Source organism: Pithys albifrons, chromosome 2 (genome assembly GCF_047495875.1).
Source record: "Pithys albifrons albifrons isolate INPA30051 chromosome 2, PitAlb_v1, whole genome shotgun sequence".
Lineage (NCBI taxonomy): Eukaryota > Metazoa > Chordata > Aves > Passeriformes > Thamnophilidae > Pithys > Pithys albifrons.
Window position 1 is genome coordinate 58,847,682 of NC_092459.1, and position 19,677 is coordinate 58,867,358.

The 19,677-nt window shown below is 38.5% G+C and overlaps 1 protein-coding gene across 4 annotated transcripts in view; it reads left to right on the top strand.

Moving 5' to 3' along the window:
- Positions 1-19,677, top strand: part of ARFGEF3 (ARFGEF family member 3) — a 93,743-nt gene that overhangs the window by 31,993 nt on the left and 42,073 nt on the right. Inside the window, exons 5-12 of one of the 4 annotated variants that reach the window (XM_071549164.1) lie at positions 2,372-2,440; positions 5,085-5,213; positions 8,015-8,057; positions 9,049-9,127; positions 11,056-11,160; positions 13,746-14,070; positions 15,465-15,577; positions 16,311-17,221. In XM_071549164.1, coding sequence (XP_071405265.1) covers positions 2,372-2,440; positions 5,085-5,213; positions 8,015-8,057; positions 9,049-9,127; positions 11,056-11,160; positions 13,746-14,070; positions 15,465-15,577; positions 16,311-17,221 — 1,774 coding nt within the window. Of the gene's footprint in view, positions 1-2,371; positions 2,441-5,084; positions 5,214-6,306; positions 6,430-8,014; positions 8,058-9,048; positions 9,128-11,055; positions 11,161-13,745; positions 14,071-15,464; positions 15,578-16,310; positions 17,222-19,677 lie in introns of all 4 variants that reach the window. The other 3 variants (XM_071549167.1, XM_071549165.1, XM_071549168.1) reach the window with 3 other exon arrangements.

Below are 19,677 nucleotides of genomic sequence, written 5' to 3' on the forward strand. Positions count from 1 at the left end.
TGTTTTGGTCAGGAAAGCATTAGATAGTAACACACAAAGCCAAGACGGGACAAGAAGGCAGAAAATCACATTAAGCAAATGAGGTTTTACAAGTAGGGAAAATCAGGACATACAAACGACTGGACAAGATTAGTCATGGGTCTGGCTGTCTGTCTTGGCTCTTAGCATGATAAGAAGAGATTTGTCAGTGGGAGATAACAGTTGTCTATCTCTGGGTTTATGAACTGTGTTCTACACCTGTGTTTTACACAGCAGTGTTTGGAGAGTACAAATCACATTTTTTCCTTAAGTACTGAATATATTTTTTAGCTGTTGAGCTCTTGCAGCTATTAGAAATGTCAATAAAATTTCAAGGTAATTAACAGTTGCGATGGTCAGGCCCAATGGTTGACTGTGAGGCTGGCCAGTAGCTTAGAATCAAGTTCATGCTAAATAGAACTGTTTGGCTTTGAAGTTTTAAATTTTGCAGGTATGGAATGACTAGCAGATGAAAATAACAGCCCTTATAATTTATGCATGTATTACCCAAATGACATTATTGAAAGCTTTTATAATTGACTGTTTACTTTATTCTGTAGCATTTGCTTTGTGGACAGGAAGAGAGGTGTCACAGTTCCTTGTCACTGACATTTGTCCATGTACCAGTAAATGTTATGAATTGCAGAGACTTTTGTGGAGTTCCTATCAAGAAATAGAAAGTGCAGCATTCTTGATCATTTGTGTTTAGAATTAGATTTATTTCTCTGGCAAGTTCAAGTGCTCTATAGCTTGTCTCTCTCCTTGTAACTCTGAGGTAGACTGTGTAATACTTTCAAAATGAGAAAATCCATTTTGCCCATTTCAAAGTAAAGAGAAACCATGAAGAAGAAGCTTGGCTCAGAAAGTGCTTTTCTTTAAAAGTAAATGCTAAATATCTAAGAAAAGAGTTCCTAGGGCAGGACTATTGTACTTCAGGAGAGTAGTATGCCCTTTTTTATTGCCAAAACCTCTAGTATTTATCCACATTATTTAGCTTCTTTTTATGGAGGATCGAGAGTCAAGGCAAGATAACATATACAGACAGCTGTAAAATTGCCATTATGCAATGGTTTTCTTGGAACGCTTTTTATAGTAAAATCATCTTGTGTAAGAATAGGATCAAGCTCATGATTGGTATTTTATTTACAAAACAAGCAAACAACCAAACAAAAACCCCCTACAACCTTTGAGTGTGACATCCTCTAGTGAAATACATTGTTTCTGCTGAGAAAAAAATTTGTAAAGGTATTGGACATTTCAGTGTGTAGAAACTTTTCAGTCTGACTCTCCAAATGCAAAGAAGGTCATTTATGTCCTTCTCTGAGAAAATATCACACTCATCCATGATCAGGCTCTTATGTACTTTGCTTCTAGTTAACAACCAGCAATGCTAACTTATCTGATGCCCCTAATTTCCTTGTGAAGCAGACAATAGTAGTTCTTAGGGGCTGAGAAGTTGTAGGGACCAAAACATTAGTGTGATTGATATTTGCTGGTACACTTATCCCAGGAAACTCACACTATTTCAGACCAAGTAAACTTAAATTCTGGGAACTTTATGCTTGAAGGAGAGAGAACAGTAGCTCAGACTCTGTCTTATGTGAGGCAAGAGGGATTGGAAAGGAGGAAGGAAGACAGGGAGGACATCTCCAGACACTAAAGGCATCACACCCCAGCTCTCACCACATTTCCTCACTGCATGTGATAGATGATATCACACTCTCACTCTCCTTCTCTTCCAAGTTAGGTGTTGGATAGGGCTTTTAGTTCTTATTCCTCCTGCTGAGTTCAAGACAGAACAAGTCTCCTGCTCCCATCATTAATTGGGACTTAATGAATTGGTTTTTTAGTAATTATAAAGTAACTATAATACACTTACTAGAAATATCTTGTGCTGGGAGACTCGTGTCAGGCAGCAATTAATGGCTTGTCTCACACAATACGTATCTATCTGTGCCTCTTAAGTAATAACTCGTATTGTATGCATTTTTCCTTCCTCCTTTGTTATACTGATAGAAATGAATGAAAGGACTGATTATAAATCATGCTAAGCTTGTGGATAAAATATGAATGAATTCTGGCTATGGAGTCTCAGGCTGGAGTTGTCTTTCTTTGGTGATCATATGTAGGAGAGATCAATAAGTAGTCCACTGGGTGGTACATCTGAGGCCAAAAGGTGCAAATTCTCAGGTGGACCTCCTCTGTCCTGGTAACACATGGTGCTAAGAAGCTTCTGATGCCTGCTTTAAAAATTGGAAGGAGCTGTGGCTGAAAGCACATGGGTGAGAAAGAGAGGTGATAACTGACAAAACTTAATTTTTTTCCTTACTCCTTCCCTCTCTTTTGTTGCAAGGTCTTACTCTGTATAACATATACCTCCACATTTGAGCTGAATGGGAGTTCAGTGTTGAAGATTGCTGAGGTAAGTGCCTCTGTCATACCACAGCTCGTGTCGCTTAACTTTTCCCCACTACCTAAAGCATGACTTCCATACATAATGTGGAATTGAACCAGTCCAAAACATAACTACCATCTTAAGGGCTGGTATTACCTTATGTCTAGTGTGAAGAAACAGTTGCAACTTGGGCAGGTTTGATGGGCTTGCACGGGAAGGCACTTTTGGAAACTGACTGGTAATTGTATATTACAGTGTTGTGCATTTACTACACATATTTATTTTACTGTGCTTTTTTTCTTCATAAAACAGCACTGTACTGATTTCTTACCTACTGCAAGTCTAAAGCTAATGAAGTTTCCCCAAGAGAGGTGTATAAGCCATGTGTCATGTTGGCAGAAGTGCCTCACTGTGCCTTGTTAGCCTTGTGTGTACCTTTTCCTAATACATCCAAGTAAAAGTTTTAGTATGCCTCTAGATATATGGTGCTATTAGTCACTCTACTCCCTTTATTGTATTAGATTTTTGTCTGAATTAAACTGGATCTTCGGTTGTAGAAAAACATACCTGCAGCTATATTAAGTACACCTTTGTAGGTGGGTGATATTTTTAACACAGTGTGTAGCAAGCCACGAGGTTGTTTGTTCAGATTAGAGAAGATGCACAGGAACACTTAATCCACCTGTGTAGCACACACTGTTGTGTGCACAACGTATTATAAAATTACATTGTTAAGATGGTTTGGGCAGAGGTAATGTCTATGAAAAAATATCAAGGTTGTATACATGTCCTATACTCAAGGTATCTGTTGACATTTAGAGACTTGTTCCTTCTCAGGTTTTTGGTATTTTGGGTGGGATTTTTTGTAAAAAAAAGAAAAATCCCATGTGAAAATAGCTCACTTTACCTGGAAGTTATGGTATTTTCCAAGTTTAAGAGTAAAATTGACCTTGCATTGTCTTATTGGAAGCTGAGAATGTGGTTATAGGGGTAACAGGGAACTGAAGAAAACAGCTTCCATTTTTTAACAAATGGGCCTTAAAGGGCAAGGATACAACAGAAACAGTTCATGTATGTAACACATGCAGGATAAAAAAAAAGGTAATAATTGTTCCAGATTAGTACCACTCAGACTTTTGTCTCTCTTGTGCTATGTAAGGCCATAAGGTATGGCTATTTTTTGAGGTCTTTATAAGCCCCACCCATAGATGCTGCAGCAAGGATGAGCTGAATTGCTGTTTAAAGTGACAGTTTTTTCAGTTCTACTAAACCCTCTTCATATCAGCACCCCAAACTGAAGAAAACAGATTTTTTCCCTTACTGCAGTTTTTCTCAGAAGACTTTCTAACATGCAAGGCAAAAGTTGATTAATTCAGCTTAGTGCATCTCTTTGCTGTAGGTAAAGACGTCTAGCTTAAACTAAGTTCCTGCTGGGAAAAATATTTAATGACTCTAAACCCTTCAGATTTCAGTCTTTGAAAGCATTGCCTAAGGCTGGGGATAAATGGTCAGTCAGTCTTGTTCTGTGTGCTAAAAGTGAAGTCATATTTTCTGTTCTCTGTGTAAACTTGGGTAATAACAAGGTTTATTCATCAAAACATCCTGAAAAATGGCAGTTGTCTCTCATAGACAGACGTTAAACTCTACTGTTCTTGGTGGTTTCACTTCATTTTCATTCCCAAAAGGCTCTCCTGGCTCTTAAAATCTTACGTAGTGTAGCAATACAAATTAGCACAGTGATAGTTCTTTCCTTTTCTGTTGCTGTGTACAGGAGCTCTATTGCAGGCTGATGGGATGTGCCAACAAAGCAAACAAAACTAATTTTCTTCAGTGTATTGGAACAAGCTGTAATACAGAGTGGGCATGTTTCTATTTGGAGTATTTGGAGGTAGAGTTAGTTTCCTTACAGTCCTTGAGAAAATACTGCCTCAGCGAAATGCCTAGATCTTTCTAAAGATCAAATCCTACCAGGATTTTCTCAGGTTCCTCCTACCTAGGTTTTAGATAAGGCAGAGACTTCAACAACTGTAATCACTCTGCCTTTGTATCTGAATTCTGCAATATGTAAGCAGTAGGAAGCAAAGTAATTTCAGTTCAGCATTTGATTAACCTTCTGACTTGCTCTAAGGGAAAGGTGGCAGAGAGGAGCTTTCTGTTTCAGTGCCCGTGCTATTTGATATTTCTTTCCAAGTCAGTCCCTTAGTCCCTTTTCCTAGCCTGCACTCTAGCAAAGTGGAGCCACTGCAGAATTGAAAGGACACTGCCTTTGTCACAAGTAGAACTCTCCGAGGACTATCTCTGACAAACAAAGCTACAGTCTGGCCATTTTGCACCACCTGATCATTCACAATTCATGTGTACAAAATAATGGCATTCCAAATCTTTCTGAAGATTATCAGCTTCAAATTAAGGAAGCATCCAACATGAAGAGTACTATAATTTGTGGCTTAAGTATTAATAGTATTGAAAAGAGATTAAAAATCTAGTATTAAAAATAGACTAAATCTTCCCCTATGCACCTTCCCATGCTTGCCTAGAGACCTGCAAGAAAATTTAGTTCATTCTGTTTCTTGGTTTTATGTGTGTATTTGTTACTCCCCTGTACCTTTTGGAGGCTTGTTTATTTGACTGTTGTGTTTCATTAGCTAACCCTTCTGTGTTTTGCTCTTAGTTGTGTCTTGCATGCCATAGAGCTGGAAGTCCCCGAATGCATGAAATGATCAAAATGTCCATTGCTCACCTCTTTGGAGCCCTGAGCTCTCGCATTTTTAGTGATGCTTCTTCAATGGCTTTTCAAAAGGTACCTTATCCAGCCATTTAGAACACAGGCCTTCTGTAAGATTGGAGCCCAAGTGAACACTATTGTTGCTTTCTAGTTCTTATGGGGAGGGGAAAGGAGATATCAACTATGCTCTTTCCAGAAAGTCAGCCTGCCTATAAGGATGGTATTTCATCAATTAATTCAGGTACTCTAGAAGAAGACTTACACCTTGAAAGAATGATTTCAGCAGCACTGGAATGGTTGGCCTATTTGAAGGGCTGTAAAGGGTTAACAGGCTTTTAGGTTTTTTTTTGGTCCACTGGAGTTCAGGTGATAGCTAAATGATGAGCAGAGTTGGTCCAGGCCTTCTTTTAACTTAGAAGACCATCTTCATTACTGACTGATTGAACTTAAACTAAATAAAATTCTTTATGTATTTGGAGGAATCTTAGAATCTTGAAAAAGGGCAAAAAGAATGAGACATGCTCTCAGTTTGGTCCCTTATATCCTGTCAATGCTTACAACTAACCTGTTCTACTGCATTGTCAAAGAAGATAATCAGTCTCAGTCATTTGCATAGTGTTTCTTGCATGAGATAATGAGCAATATACATACACTTGAAAAGCTCTGGAATGCACTCTGTCTAGTTGAGAAAAGAAAAATAAGACAAGAGCCATAATTAATTAGCTTCCATGTGTGATGTCTTGAATCACTCAAGATATAGCTTGTATTCAAGAAAAAATGAAAAATTGGAGGGTGTTTACATTGCAACATAAACTTGCAGAGGGGTAGTTACAAATAAGTATCAAGAAATGAACAATCAAATCCACATTTAGTGAATTACCTACAGCGCAAGGCAAGTGCCAAAATCTCTTGGGTTTGACAGAAGGAGACTTTGCCATTTTGCCCTACCATTCTTGCAGTTGTGAGACTGATAAATTGCATGCTGCTTCTAGATGCTGCTTTTTTCATTTTCCATACTGCTGAAATCTTCTAAATGTGCTCATATAGCACTAAGAAAAAGTAAGGAAGGCTGACTATCTGCATGCGAGACACTTTGGTATCCTCCTAAAATGTGTTACTGGTAAGTTACAGTTCATATCTTTGTACTACTGTCTTATTTCCCCATCAGGTTTGCATTGAGACTTATGTATCTAGCTGTCATCAGCGGAGCATTAACACCGCTGTGCGGGCAACCCTCAGCCAAATGTTGAGTGACTTGACTTTACAGTTACGACAAAAGCAAGAAAACATGGTGAGCCTTCTGGCATCAACAAATGGTTCCATGTCCATGGCTGCATACCTTTTTGTTTCTCTGAATGCAGTGTATTGTACTGGCTTGTTGTGCCTTGTGGCTTTTATTTGACACTTCTGCAATAAATCCTGTTTAAAAGCTTTTTTGTACTCTATGCCTGTCTCAGAGCAGACTATCGGAAAATCAGCTCTCATGTTGTCAGCTCTGATTGACTGATTTTTTTTTTTCCCATTATTTTTTCCCCTTCCATTAAACAAATGAGGCTTTGTTCTGATGTCAGACTACCTTGGCCTTTTCATTTTCCATTCTTTTGTTTGGTTTCCTAGTTTTCCTAAGGTTCATTGAAATCCTTCTGCCAAAAGTTTTTTCATGACAAATATTTACATAAAGCAAACAAATTCTCAACTAAGGAAAGTGTAATTGAAGTTTTTCTTCTACTGTTTTTATAGAAGATAATTTTTAAGCTTGTGACATTCTTTGTTTGGTTGTTAGCAAAATACCCCACAACTTATACTTATCGTATTATTAAAATCCATAAGCACTCTTTGAATGAAATCCCAGCACATTTTCAGTGAAACTGTAAATGTTCTGGGTGCACGTGGAATTACATCGACTTCTTACATTCATTTGTGCTGCTTTGTATAATATCATATTGTCAAAAAAATACTATTTGTAAAAGTCATTTTCTATTTATTAGAAAATTTTAAGGACTGTAATTGTACAGATTATTTTCCTTACATCTGTTTTGGGTTAAGATGATCCCTTCTATTTCGGATTAGTAGACAGGATTGCTTGCATCCTACTGAGCAACTGCAAAACAGAATTACTCAATTTAAGTAAACTTGTCCTCTGTTTGCACTAAGTAGGTTCATTTTACTAGCCAAAATATTTACCAAAACCTCCAAAACAAAAAACCAAACAAACACAACCATTAGTTTTGAAATTTCAGTTTGGGTCTGCAAGTTCAATTTTGTTAGTTTCTTTTCTTAGCTGAGGAGTAGGTAAAAGCATATGAAAGCTGCATGTAATTCCTGACAGTTTGTTATTGATGTTTGAGAGAAGAATTTGACTTGACGCCTTTGTGCACTAATAGGAAGAACACTATACCACAGCAGAACCAAATGATGTAAGAACTAATTTCCGTGTCCTGATAGCTATTAATTTTGTTGGTACTGTAACATTAACAATGTCAACGTTCTAAACTCTCTAATACTCAATTGATTTTGATTTCTAAGTACTTTGTGAAGTCTAAACTATGCTTTCCTCTCAGTTATTTTCAATGTGACTTACATGCCTAGTTTTTACTGAGTTGTTTTAGGTGTAGGAAATCTCTTAAGGACTTATAAATTCTGGTTCAGCTTAGTGAGATATGAGTTCCTTAAATCTGATTGACTATTAAAAGAGATGTTAAAGATTTTATAAAAACATTTTGCAACAGCTTCACTTAAAAAACCTAACAAACAAGAAACCCAAAACTGATAAAGGGTATGATTTTTTTTAAGAAAGCTCTTCTGTTGAAGTATTGCTTCTGTAGTGTTTTTCTGCCCCTTGCACCAATTACATCACCTCTCTCTTTTCTCAACAGACAATTGAAAACCATGACACCTTGCAGAAATTCAAGAGTCAAGGTATTTGTAACACTTTTTAGTGACTCCTTCCACTCCAGCTTTTTTATTTTTAACTTTCCTTTTGTCAACACACTACTATTTGATGTCATTGTAATTGAACCTTCAGGTTTTCATACCTTCTCCACAGCTTGATATTTTCTCTGTTATATGTGGTAAGAACTGAGACAGCCCTGTTAGCTTCTGGTATTTTCAGTTGTGTCTTCATTTGGACTATCGTAACAACATTGCACTCAACGTAGTAAAAAAAATTATTTCAAGATGCTAATTTCCATAATTAAGGAGTTCCAGAAAGTTTTAGTAAGTGGCTTTACTTTCTAAATTGAAACAGATTCATGGAGTAGGATGTGGAGTCTGAAAATTATCGTGTTACTGTATTTCAGGCCAAAGACATTGTTTATATAATGGCCACTTTTGAAAACGCTTCGCTATTGAAGGTGTGTTTACACTTGCCAAATTAGAATGTTCTTCTACTCCCATTCTGATTTCAACATCTTCTCTGATAGGTAAAAGTAATCCCTGCTTTTGACGTTATCACAGGATTTCTGCAGATCTTGTGTGAATGGAGGCTAAAACCTTTGAAGAGCATAATCATCCTCTTTTAAGATCAGAACCTGGTCAGAAATCAGAAGCTATGTAGGAGAGACAAACTGCAGGCAGAGATACAGAAATTGGCTGCCATGTAGAAATACTGGAGCTAGTCCTTTTTTATTATTTAATTGTATGCTTATTTTATTATCTGAATTGGATTTCAGCTAATCTTCTCTAAGTGCACGTAAGCAATCAATGCTCACTCCAGGTTTAATACTGCTGCTTTTGCATTTTGTGGAGATCACTTTCTAATCCAGGACTTTTCCTACTGCATCTTCTCTATGAATTTTGGTAGCCTTGTTCCTTGTTTTAAAAGCTCTGACCAGCTCTGAAAGTCCATACTGTGAATTGAGGTTGTAATCCTGTTCATATGTAATACCTCTGATATTTGTCCTTTTTGGAGGTACTTCAGTGGAGTCTCTTTGTGATGATGTTGTATCTGTCCTCACTGTGCTCTGTGAGAAGCTCCAGGCTGTCATAAAGTGAGTTATTTCAGTTTATAATTTCAATTTATTACCTGGAGTTTGAGAGTTTCATTGATACTTGTGATTGTACTGTTTTAGTTCTGGAATTATGGAGCAAAGCTGTGCTTCAATGAAGTGTTTGCTAGAGGAAATATTGTTCCTAATGCATTAATTTAACCTTCACTTGAAATGAGAAGCTAATTTGCATTCTTTGTGCACTGTTCAGCTTTAAAGAGCTTCCACGAAGTCTAATCTGTAAGTAACTTCCATACAGCAGCAAAATACTTAACAGAGGAGAAGTTTTCTTTTCTGGCTGGAGGCAACCATTATAGAGAGAAAACAGTTACAGGAGCCATGGAAAGACTTAGCAGAAACTATATTCAGAATGAATTAATATGTCCTTCTTAGAAAGGCAACATTTATCCAATTGAAGTAATTTGCATTATGAAAGAATTCCTTAAATTTAGGAATATCATAAACTCTGCTTACTTGGAAATGCATGAGTATAGCTTTAAAATGTGGTTGTTATGAGCAGTAATAGTATAATCTGCTCTATAACTTTTAGGAACTAACAGACCCAAAAACAGCACAGACATCAGTATGCAATTCTTCTATAGACTTTTCTCCCATGAGTGTCTCTAATTACAGCACGATTTGAAAGGGAAGAGAGCCTTATTTAGCATTATTTAAGTAGTATCAACATTTGGGAAAATAAAATCAAGAGTGCAGGGATTCCCTGTGCATGACCATGCAAGTGTCAACTGCAAGATAATGATGGTCTGCATTAAGATACCTCGTAAGAAGTCTATCAGTTCCAGGTGTCCACAGGTTCTTTAGTATTTGTTATAGTTTGAGCTGGCAAAATGCCAACTGCCTGGTACCCAGTCAAAAAGTCCACTCCCAGAGCAGGAGAGTGAGGGAAAACAGCAGAAACGAGGTTTTAAACACAGTGAGGTTTTTATATTTATACAGAGAAGAGGAGAGCTTAACACAGAATATGAAATAGCACATAGTGACAGGAAACAACAACAGGCTCACCGAGGTCGCCCCAGCTAACAGGTGAAACTCCAAACCAACCAAACCCCCTCCCCAAAGGAAACCTCCCAGCAAGAGGGAAAGAGGAATTAACAGGAATGTGCTCACGTCCCCGGCTAAGCAGACGTGCCGACCGGCAGGAGGGCCTGATATCAGCAGTCAGGGAGCGGGAACCGTCCTGGTCAGAAGCGTGGACCGAAGAGAGCAGAGACTCCTCCCACCTTGCTTGTTATACTCCCCGACACTTCCTGATGATGTCAGATGATATGAAATACCTCTATGGCTGCTTAAGTCAGATGATACCTGTCCCCTCTAACTGTGTCACAACCTTTGAGGCCTGCTAAAAACTGAGGCCTAAATGGGGACCTATGCTGACTAAAGCCAAAACTACTACAGTATTCTTTCTCATGAGGCTTCCTTTATGTTTATTGTTCTGACAGAGCAAAGGCCCTGAAACGTAGTCATGTTATCATGCAACTTTCTGCCTGTAGACATTGACTTCTGACAATTGTGACTGTCACCAGGAAAAGAGGGGAAAATAACCAGAAAGGAGCAGCCTAAATGTGCTTCAGATTGCTTGAATCCAATAGTCAAAAATCTTCTGTTGTCTCTTTTTCCTCTTTTAGGACTTCCTTCTGTCTCATGTTTAGATTGAATTTGAATAATTATTTCTATTTTGTTCTTCTGTTTTTCACTGAGGTTTTTTTTAAAGTAGCAGAAGGTCATGTGGTCAGTACAAAATAAATGGGATTATGAAGGTTATCGTACTATTGTAAATGGATAAAAGGGGCAAAATAAATTACTACTGTAAAGTATGGTATAATTTTCAAGTGAACTAATACAGTTATTTTAGAAAACTATAAATTTTTTTGGTTTAATATGATGTGAATGGCATCTTTTCTTTTTGCCAGTGACAATCGGCAACTTCAGCTTCTTTACTTGGAGTGCATCCTCTCCATGTTAAACAGCTCCTCTCCCAGCATGAACCAACACAAAGGATTCACTGATCTAATATGGTGAGTACATCTGGAGACTAATGCAAATACTCAGTGCGTAAATATAAAAGGACTTCTCCCCCAGCCATGCAAACAAACATATCATATATCTCCAGATGTGAGCAGAGCTTGATGTTAACCTACTATCAGTTCTATCTGTGCTTCATAAAAGATTGAGTAGGACCTCCTGCTCAACTAGCGCATTAAATCCTGTTAGTGAATCATCACTGTAATGAAGTGTAATGTATTTAGCCAGAACAGAAAAAGTCGTATGCTTTCTGCATGAGTTTGGATTCATGTGTGACATTAAACACAGAGATGTTTAGCTTGTCATAGCTGGGTACTGTAGAGATTCTTTTGGTCTGATGCAGTAATACAGGAAGATAAGCAAAATTAATGTCAAATGGTGTGCTGGTGGCCAGAAATGCTTTGACCTGCAGTGTCTAAGGCTGAGGCTAAATAGTGTTCATGGTGCTTCCACTTTAATCAAAAACTTCTCTTTCTGGTGCATTTCACCAGAAAGGCTTGACATCTTTAGTGTTTATATCTACCTCTGAATTGTTCAAAACCATCACCACAGAGCACGTGAAAGAATCCTCTTCTTGTTGAAATAATAGGGGTTTTATGGCCTATCAATAATTGAGTCTTACTAATAAAGGTAGAATGTAACTAATATGCAGTTCCTTGCAGTCCATGCCCATTTTGTGACCTTGTCAGGTGATTGTATTAAGGAAAGATATATGTGACTGTTAATGCAAATGTGTTTCTTGTGCTTTTACCCTGTAATTTTTGAAATTCAAGTGTTTGACTTAGGCCCAGTTCTAAGAATGAAACATGCAGAGGCACTAAAAACTTCCCTTGGTGTCCCAGGAACATCAGTGACTGCAGGACTGGGAGGTCTTCAGGTTGGTAACACTTGGCAGTGTTGCACTGAGGCCTCGTGGAGCTGTAATATGAGAGCAAAAGCCTCTTTCATGAAAAAATCCACTTCAGACATTTCTGTCTTTGAATTTCACTCAACCCTGTGTATACTTATGTGACTGACTGTGGGGCCATCGTATAAGCAAGGTCACTGAAATGATCTTGATTAAAAGAAAGCACTTACTGTTTTATTTTAATTTGATGTCACTTTGATGGTCCAGTTTATGGTGCAAATCTACAAGTGTTTGTATTTGTAACTGTGTACCATGAGGGCAACCCATCAGGGCTTCTTCAGGGACTTCTTAACTTGCATTGCTGGCAAGGAATGTGCATCCTCCAGCTACCTGCTTAAGTGGGAGAAAAAAAACCCCAAAACACTAGGAAGACATGAAACAGCTTAAACTGCAAACATAATTTTGAATATATAGTAGTATAAGTACACACTAATCATTACCTGTCTGGTGAAGCTGTGGTCCAAACTGGTAGCTGTCATTATTCTTTAAGTAGCTGCTGCTCCTTAAAGAATCAAGACACAAGATAAAGAAGGGAGCAGACAGAGAAGATTTAGCTCTGTGTTCTTCTGTTGGTGTTTCCATAGTTTGATACAGAAGCGCTTTGATGTTTGGAGAATATATTCCTGTTACAACCTCTGATGACACCTGCTTTGAGACAGGCACATTTCTTTAAGCAGCGAATGTGAATTGATATGTTTTGAAGTGTACCTATTGGAAAAAATAAATGGAATAAGAAGGCTCAAAGTTGTTATCGGATTCCAATTAAAAGCTGTTTTTCTTTCTGTGACTTCAGAAAGCTGAGGTGTTTCAGCAATCATGTTAAGAGAAACAATGAAAATTCTGGACTGCACAAAAATTTTGAGAAAATAAAATCTGCTTACCTATGAGGATGTATTTTAGAAGTTGTTATTTGTCATTGGGTGCTTGCTCTAAGCACTAGCTTGAACCTCTGAGACATGGGTGAAAACCGGGTTTGGGACTCATTTTCATGCAGCACGTGACTTCATAAATTAAGTTCTTGCAGGCTGAAGTAAAATGTCAAGTGCATGAGTGGAAAGCTGAAATAACAGTTAATGGAGCAAAGTGCTGAGTTGGCTTTGGCTCTGCCAAAGAAGAGTGATCTGCTGGTGTTGAAGCACTTAACATGAGTGCTCATGCACAAAGACAGTTGGGAAAGGATCGTTATTTAGTGTATAGTGGCATATGAGTAGTTAGAGTTCATGCTTTGAGTTATTGTAGAAGGCTTGAATTATGTTTTCAAAAGCCAGCAAAACAGAGGCTCACAGCTAAGGGTGCTTAATAAAATACATGGATGTGCAGTTTAGTGATGTAACGTTAGGTCTTCTAGTTAACATATATTAGTACTCGTTTGGTCAGGGTTTTTTAAAGCTCACAAATTGGACTGAAGAAGAGACACTTAGCAAAAGAAACCTAGAATTTCTACCTTGTGATCATGTTTGTGAAGCACCCAAAGGTATTTCCATATGTACTAGCATGCTGATGCTTGGGAGATGAAAAAAGCCTGGCATAATTTGTTATTCTATCTAAACACTGCTGTTGACTGATCATTAAAACAAGAGTGTGTATCTCATTTAACTATGGGCTATTTTCAATCTGTTCATGTGAGATTATTTTTTTCCATTTACCATCTGCTGCTTTTCTCGTTCTCAGGAAGCAACTGTGTCCAGCCCTAGTAGTAATCCTAGGAAATCCAATCCATGACAAAACTATCACCTCTGCCCATAGCAGCATATGTCTTGAGACTGATTCACCTTCGTCAGGGATCTCTGATCATGGCCGAGGTTCAGGTTGCTCCTCCACAGCACCTGCCCTTAGTGGGCCTGTTGCACGGACCATATATTATATTGCAGCAGAACTGGTTCGACTCGTGGGGTCAGTGGAATCCATGAAGCCTGTGCTACAATCTTTGTATCACCGGATATTGCTTTACCCCCCACCTCAACATCGAGTAGAAGCCATCAAAATTATGAAAGAGGTAGGATAATCACGTGTGCAAATCCAGGCATGCAAAGCAAAATGTTTATTTAGCAGTAAATGTTGCTGATATGTGCATACCAATCCATTTCAACTTCCCCCCTAGGGATGTTGAAATTGTCCTTTCTGAGTACAGCTGTTACATCAGCACCACTCCAACAAATATCTTTAGTTTTATGAAGTTGTAATAGCTGTATTTGTCTCTATAGCACAAGCTACTGTAGCAACTCCATCAGCATTCACACTGCAGTACTGCATTGGGCAGATCCTATCACTGAGTCATGACTGCTCTTTTGGGTGAGATAGAGTATAATGATCCAGTTCACAACTTCTTTGGCATCTTTCCCTACTCTCGGCTCTTGCTAGAAGGAAGCATTCATCCTCACAGTGTAGTTTCCAGGCATTAAGGTGAATATATGTGCTTTGATTACATGCCAGGTTTTTGAACTGCGCTTTCTTGGAGTGTTTTTTGAATAGCCACAAGGAAGCTGCCAATGGCTTAAGCGGCCATTTCAAGACCAGTCCTTTCTGGACTCATGCTCAGTGCCTCTGGGAGCTCTAGAACTGGAGCACTGTGGGTCTTCTTTGAGCATCATCTGAAATCATGGACTCTTCCATTAGACATGGGAGCTTTTTTCTCGTCATGGAATACAAAGCAACTTATGTAATTTGTAGAAACAGTGGTATCTCTTGAAGAATTTTTCTTCTGGCTTGTGCATACCTAGACTGTTCTGTTTCTGAAGATCTGTCTTAACGCCACACATCCCCCTACTCGGTTGTCTGCACTAGCAGTCATCCTGTCGTTTCTCTAATTTTAAATAATAGCAAAACGATAATTGAAGTTTTAGGAAAAGCTTACCCTAAGCTTTCCTGCAGGACTTCTCCATTGCCTCTTTGGGTTCATTAATACATGCTTGTTTGTAAAGCCTTCTCTTTGTATTTCCTGGTAGGCATTAACAAGGTGCCTCCCAGGAGGTTGAGTGTGAAGGAATCACTTTGCCTATCTATGCATGACCCTATCATTTGGTAACCAGGTGACTGGAGAGAAAGGCTCTCTTCAGTATGAACTATAGTGCAAAATACTTGTTTAGGCATAAAAACTCTCTTGTGTGCAGTATCAGTTGAAACATATTCAGTCAAATATATAAAGCATTTACATGAAGAGTATTCTATATGTGATTCTTGCTGAATATCCTGCTTTTCTTTATTTGCTTTTCTGACTTTAAAAGCTGAAAAGGCAGCTTTAATAAATAGAACATCAGTGTGCTGTTTTCCTTTGCTGTGAGAAGTTGCATACTGCTGCCTTGGGTTTCAAGGCTTGATAGAATTATGACTTACTGTATTTAAATAATGCTTAGATAATCCTCTACTTACTTCTGTTTCCTTTCCTTTCAGATACTTGGCAGTCCTCGTCAGCTTTGTGATTTGGCAGGGCCCTGCTCTTCTGAGTCAGAATCCAAGAAGAGGTCTATTTCTAAAAGGAAGTCCCATCTGGATCTTCTCAAGCTGTACGCTTCCTCCTTTAGCCTCTTTTCTCTTAAACCTGTGCACATAGGACATTTATGCAGATATACATTCAGGAGCATACCCAATATGAGCCAGGGTATCTCTCTGGTTAAATAAGCTGTGAAAATGGAAAAGCGGTGAAAGCTTTTACTGGTTTGTCGTCATTCTGGGCCTGTTTGTAAAGGCATAGATAACTACCTTGTGGAGTTTGTCAAAATACCCAAGTATGTTGTTTTACAGCTGGAAATTTTTGGGTATGGGTTCCTAAAACTGTGTGGTTATTTAGAGGTATGTTTCCAAAATGAAGGGAAAGGAAGTCATAGAAAATTTAAACATTGTCAGATTGAGCAAGAAGAGTAGTCAGCCCTCATAAAGATCATATCTTGGAGACAAAATCCTTTTCAGGAGACAGATGGCTTTTAATTTACTTCATTTGGGTGCGGAGTTGTGGGTTTTTTTTCAGTTCAAGTGCTTCTCTGTAAGGGAGACCATGCTGTGCATGCTGGTATAAATGCACAGTAACTGTTTTCCTGGTTAGCACTCCATTTACAGAAAGGTTATGTTTGCATGGGAGACTTAATAATTTGTTCTAATGCTGGTTGTCTTTCTCAGGAATAGTTTTACAGCATAAGCTGACTTTGGTTTTTATCTGGTTATGGAGGGATGGTGTTGAATGACAGGGACGTGCTCGTTATACATGTTGTGTCACTTAAATAAATTCTGTATTGATTGCAGCATCATGGACGGGATGACTGAAGCGTGCATCAAAGGTGGTATCGAAGCATGTTATGCTTCAGTGTCCTGCGTCTTTGCCCTACTTGGAGCATTAGATGAGCTGAGCCAAGGGAGGGGTCTTAGTGATGAACAGATCCAGCTGCTGCTCCAGCGCTTAGAAGAATTGAAGGATGGGACTGAGACAAGCAGGGACTCCATGGAGATCAATGATGCTGACTTCAGGTGGCAGAGGCGCATCCTGTCCTCAGAAAATCACGCCTGGGAATCAGGAAATGAGAAGAGTCCTGATATTAGCATTAGTGTTACAACAGACACTGGTCAGACTACTTTGGAAGGGGATATGGGACAAACAACTCCAGAGGACAATCCAGAAAGTCAAAAAAACTCACTGTCATCTCCAGCTGGACATGAAAGCAAAGAGATTCATTACAGGGAACCAGAGTCAGAAATCATTGATCAGCCCGATGTTGTTCAAAGAAGCCACACCATAGTCTATCCAGATATAACTAATTTCTTATCAGTTGATTGCAAGACTCGGTCCTATGGATCCAGATACAGTGAAAGTAACTTCAGTGTGGATGACCAGGACCTTTCTAGGACTGAGTTTGATTCATGTGATCAGTATTCCATGGCAGCAGAAAAGGATTCAGGCAGGTCTGATGTCTCAGACATAGGCTCTGACAATTGCTCCCTGGCTGATGAGGAGCAGACACCACGGGATTGTCCAGGTCATAGGTCCTTACGTACTGCTGCTCTCTCTCTGAAACTGCTGAAAAGCCAAGAAGCAGACCAACACAGTGCACGGCTGTTTATCCAGTCACTTGAAGCTCTTCTTCCTCGGCTTATAGCTCTTCCCAGCATAGAAGAAGTGGATGGAGCACTGCAGAGCTTTTCTTCAACATTCTGCTCAGGTTTGCAAGCAAATACTTATGTCTAACCAGCATGCACATTCTGACAACACTGTACACAGAGTCTCCCGTAGGCTCTCATCTTCGAAGAACATATCCAGAGTAAGGAGGTTTGGGCTTTACAGAATACATTCCTTCACAGCAACACGCTTCATTTAGGGCAAAGCAAATTGAATATGCAGGCACTGATTCAAAGAAAGGTCAATCCATTGAGTCTTAACAGGCTCTGAATTATATCCTCAATCAATAAGCAAATGGAATTTCTGAAGTAAGATACTTCATCACAGGTTTGTGAAGATCTGTTGAGAAGATTCACACATGCTGTCATTAAAGAGGTTGGGGTTGCCCTTTAGCATGAAAGGGATCTGGGGAGTACCATCACTGAAGGAGATTTAAATAGCTCAGTACATAACTGCATTACTATCTACCTTGCAAAGAAGGTGATAATTCTACAGTAATAAGCTCTTGACAGGGTAGGAAAAGAAAAGAGACACTCTTCTTCACTCTTTTGTTTTCCTTACTGTTGCTGTCTAATATGACAGGAAATACAAAGCTCAAAGCCCAGACAAAGTGAAAACTTAAGATCTTGCCTTTTAAGAGATTAAATACCTTCAGTTCTTTCATGGTTAGACCCTTTGAGATCTTGACTGGTCAAACAAACAGAAAAAAATAATGTAAAGACTAGTTTGTCCTCTTTATAGTATATTTTAAATGTCTGTAAATATATATATCTTTAGAAGCATGTCACTCTCCTCACAGTGGCCAAAGTGGAAATGCTTGCTAAAATATATTTCTCTGTTTCTTTAATTTACTTTACTGCAATTGCCTTTCCTATTGCTCCTCTCCTAATCATTACTTCATTCATTTGTGCTCTCTCACACACATTAAACTCATACAGAGTCAGAAGGGCTGCCTCCCATCATCATAAAACATAATTTAGATATGAAGCTGGGTGAATAAGCTGATATTCTTGACACCCTGTTTAAGTGCTGCTCAATGAAGCCCTAACTCAGGAAGATGACGGATGGTATTACTAAGAAATACTGGCCATTTTATTTTATAGGAAGGGAGTATCTTAAAGGAGGCATTCAGGTTAGTTACTTTCCTAATTGAGGCACTCGAACACCCTTTCTGTCACAGGGACTTCTTTTACCTGAAAAAGAGTGATCTTGAGAATATGCTGGAAGACCAGTGCAAACTTTGTCCACCTGTTCCCTCATGCATCAGTGAGCAAGCTGTTTCTTTTCTCTTCTGTGTGTGAAGTCTTTTTAGAGTGTTTTAAAGCATTGGAAGATGTGGACCTAGGAGACCTCTAGATTTTAAGGCTAAACACAGGGTTTTTCTGCTTGCATTCAGTATGACTAATACAGTGAGAAAGGTGGAAGAATATAAATCAATTTCTGCATTAAGTCCATAATTTGTGGTTTGCACATATCTCTTAAAAAGATAGTTAGTGCTTGCCTTAAACTGTTGAGTTGAGAAAGACCTCTCACTTTCCTAAAAAAGCCACCCCCATGGCTAAATCTTTACTTTAAAAATGTACACCCTGTTTCCACATGGATTTGGTGAAGTACTCTTTGAAGATGTCACTCAGTAAGGAATTGTGGAAAACTAGAGCAGCAAGTTACTGTATTAAGACATCCTGGAAGAGGTATCCTGGTGTTTTCATGGAAATGTGGCTGTTGCAGAGTTGAACTTTTATGCTTTCTTAAGATCTGTGTGGTTCATGTTTCAGTTGGATACCTGGAATGAGACTAAATCCAGCTGAAACAGTCCCTTAACTTGTACCTCAGATCTTAAGCAAATGTGCATCAGTCCTCCTGAGGCAAGAACTTATGTTCCTCTGTACATGAGAGAACCGTGAGTCTGAAGACCTGTTGGAGAGAGACACTTACTAAAGCTGGAACAAATGTTATGGGGTAACAGCACTCCCTGAAGAGCTTTCAAGATACCTATCTGATTTGCCTCTATAAGCAATGTAGTGATGCTTATTTCAGAACTCCTTCATTAGCACCTGCAATTCAAGGCACAAATTAAGTTACGAAGTTAGAGGGATTGATCCTATTCATTGTATATACAAATGTATTAATGTATAATTCTTGAAGAATACATTGGGAAATTTGAGTATTGGTTAAGATTTCAGTTGAGAAAATAAACAGGTGTAGTTCTGAGAGCAGCTAGTACAGAAGCAGTATTTTTGTGTTTCTGGGAGACCTTATTTAACTGCTTTATTTAATTTCTCAATTTTTCTTATACTTTAGGAGAAAAATACAATTTAGTAGTCTGCCTACAAGCTAAGTCTTTTGATAGTATTGCAATATTAGTGCATTTTCACAGGATTGAAAAACAGTGAAAGAGGGTAGGAATTTTAGGCACTGATATAGGAGTATAAGCATGGAAAAGCTGAGCAGAGTTATAGTGAAATCAAGATTTGCAAGTAAGTTGGTTAACTTCTCAGT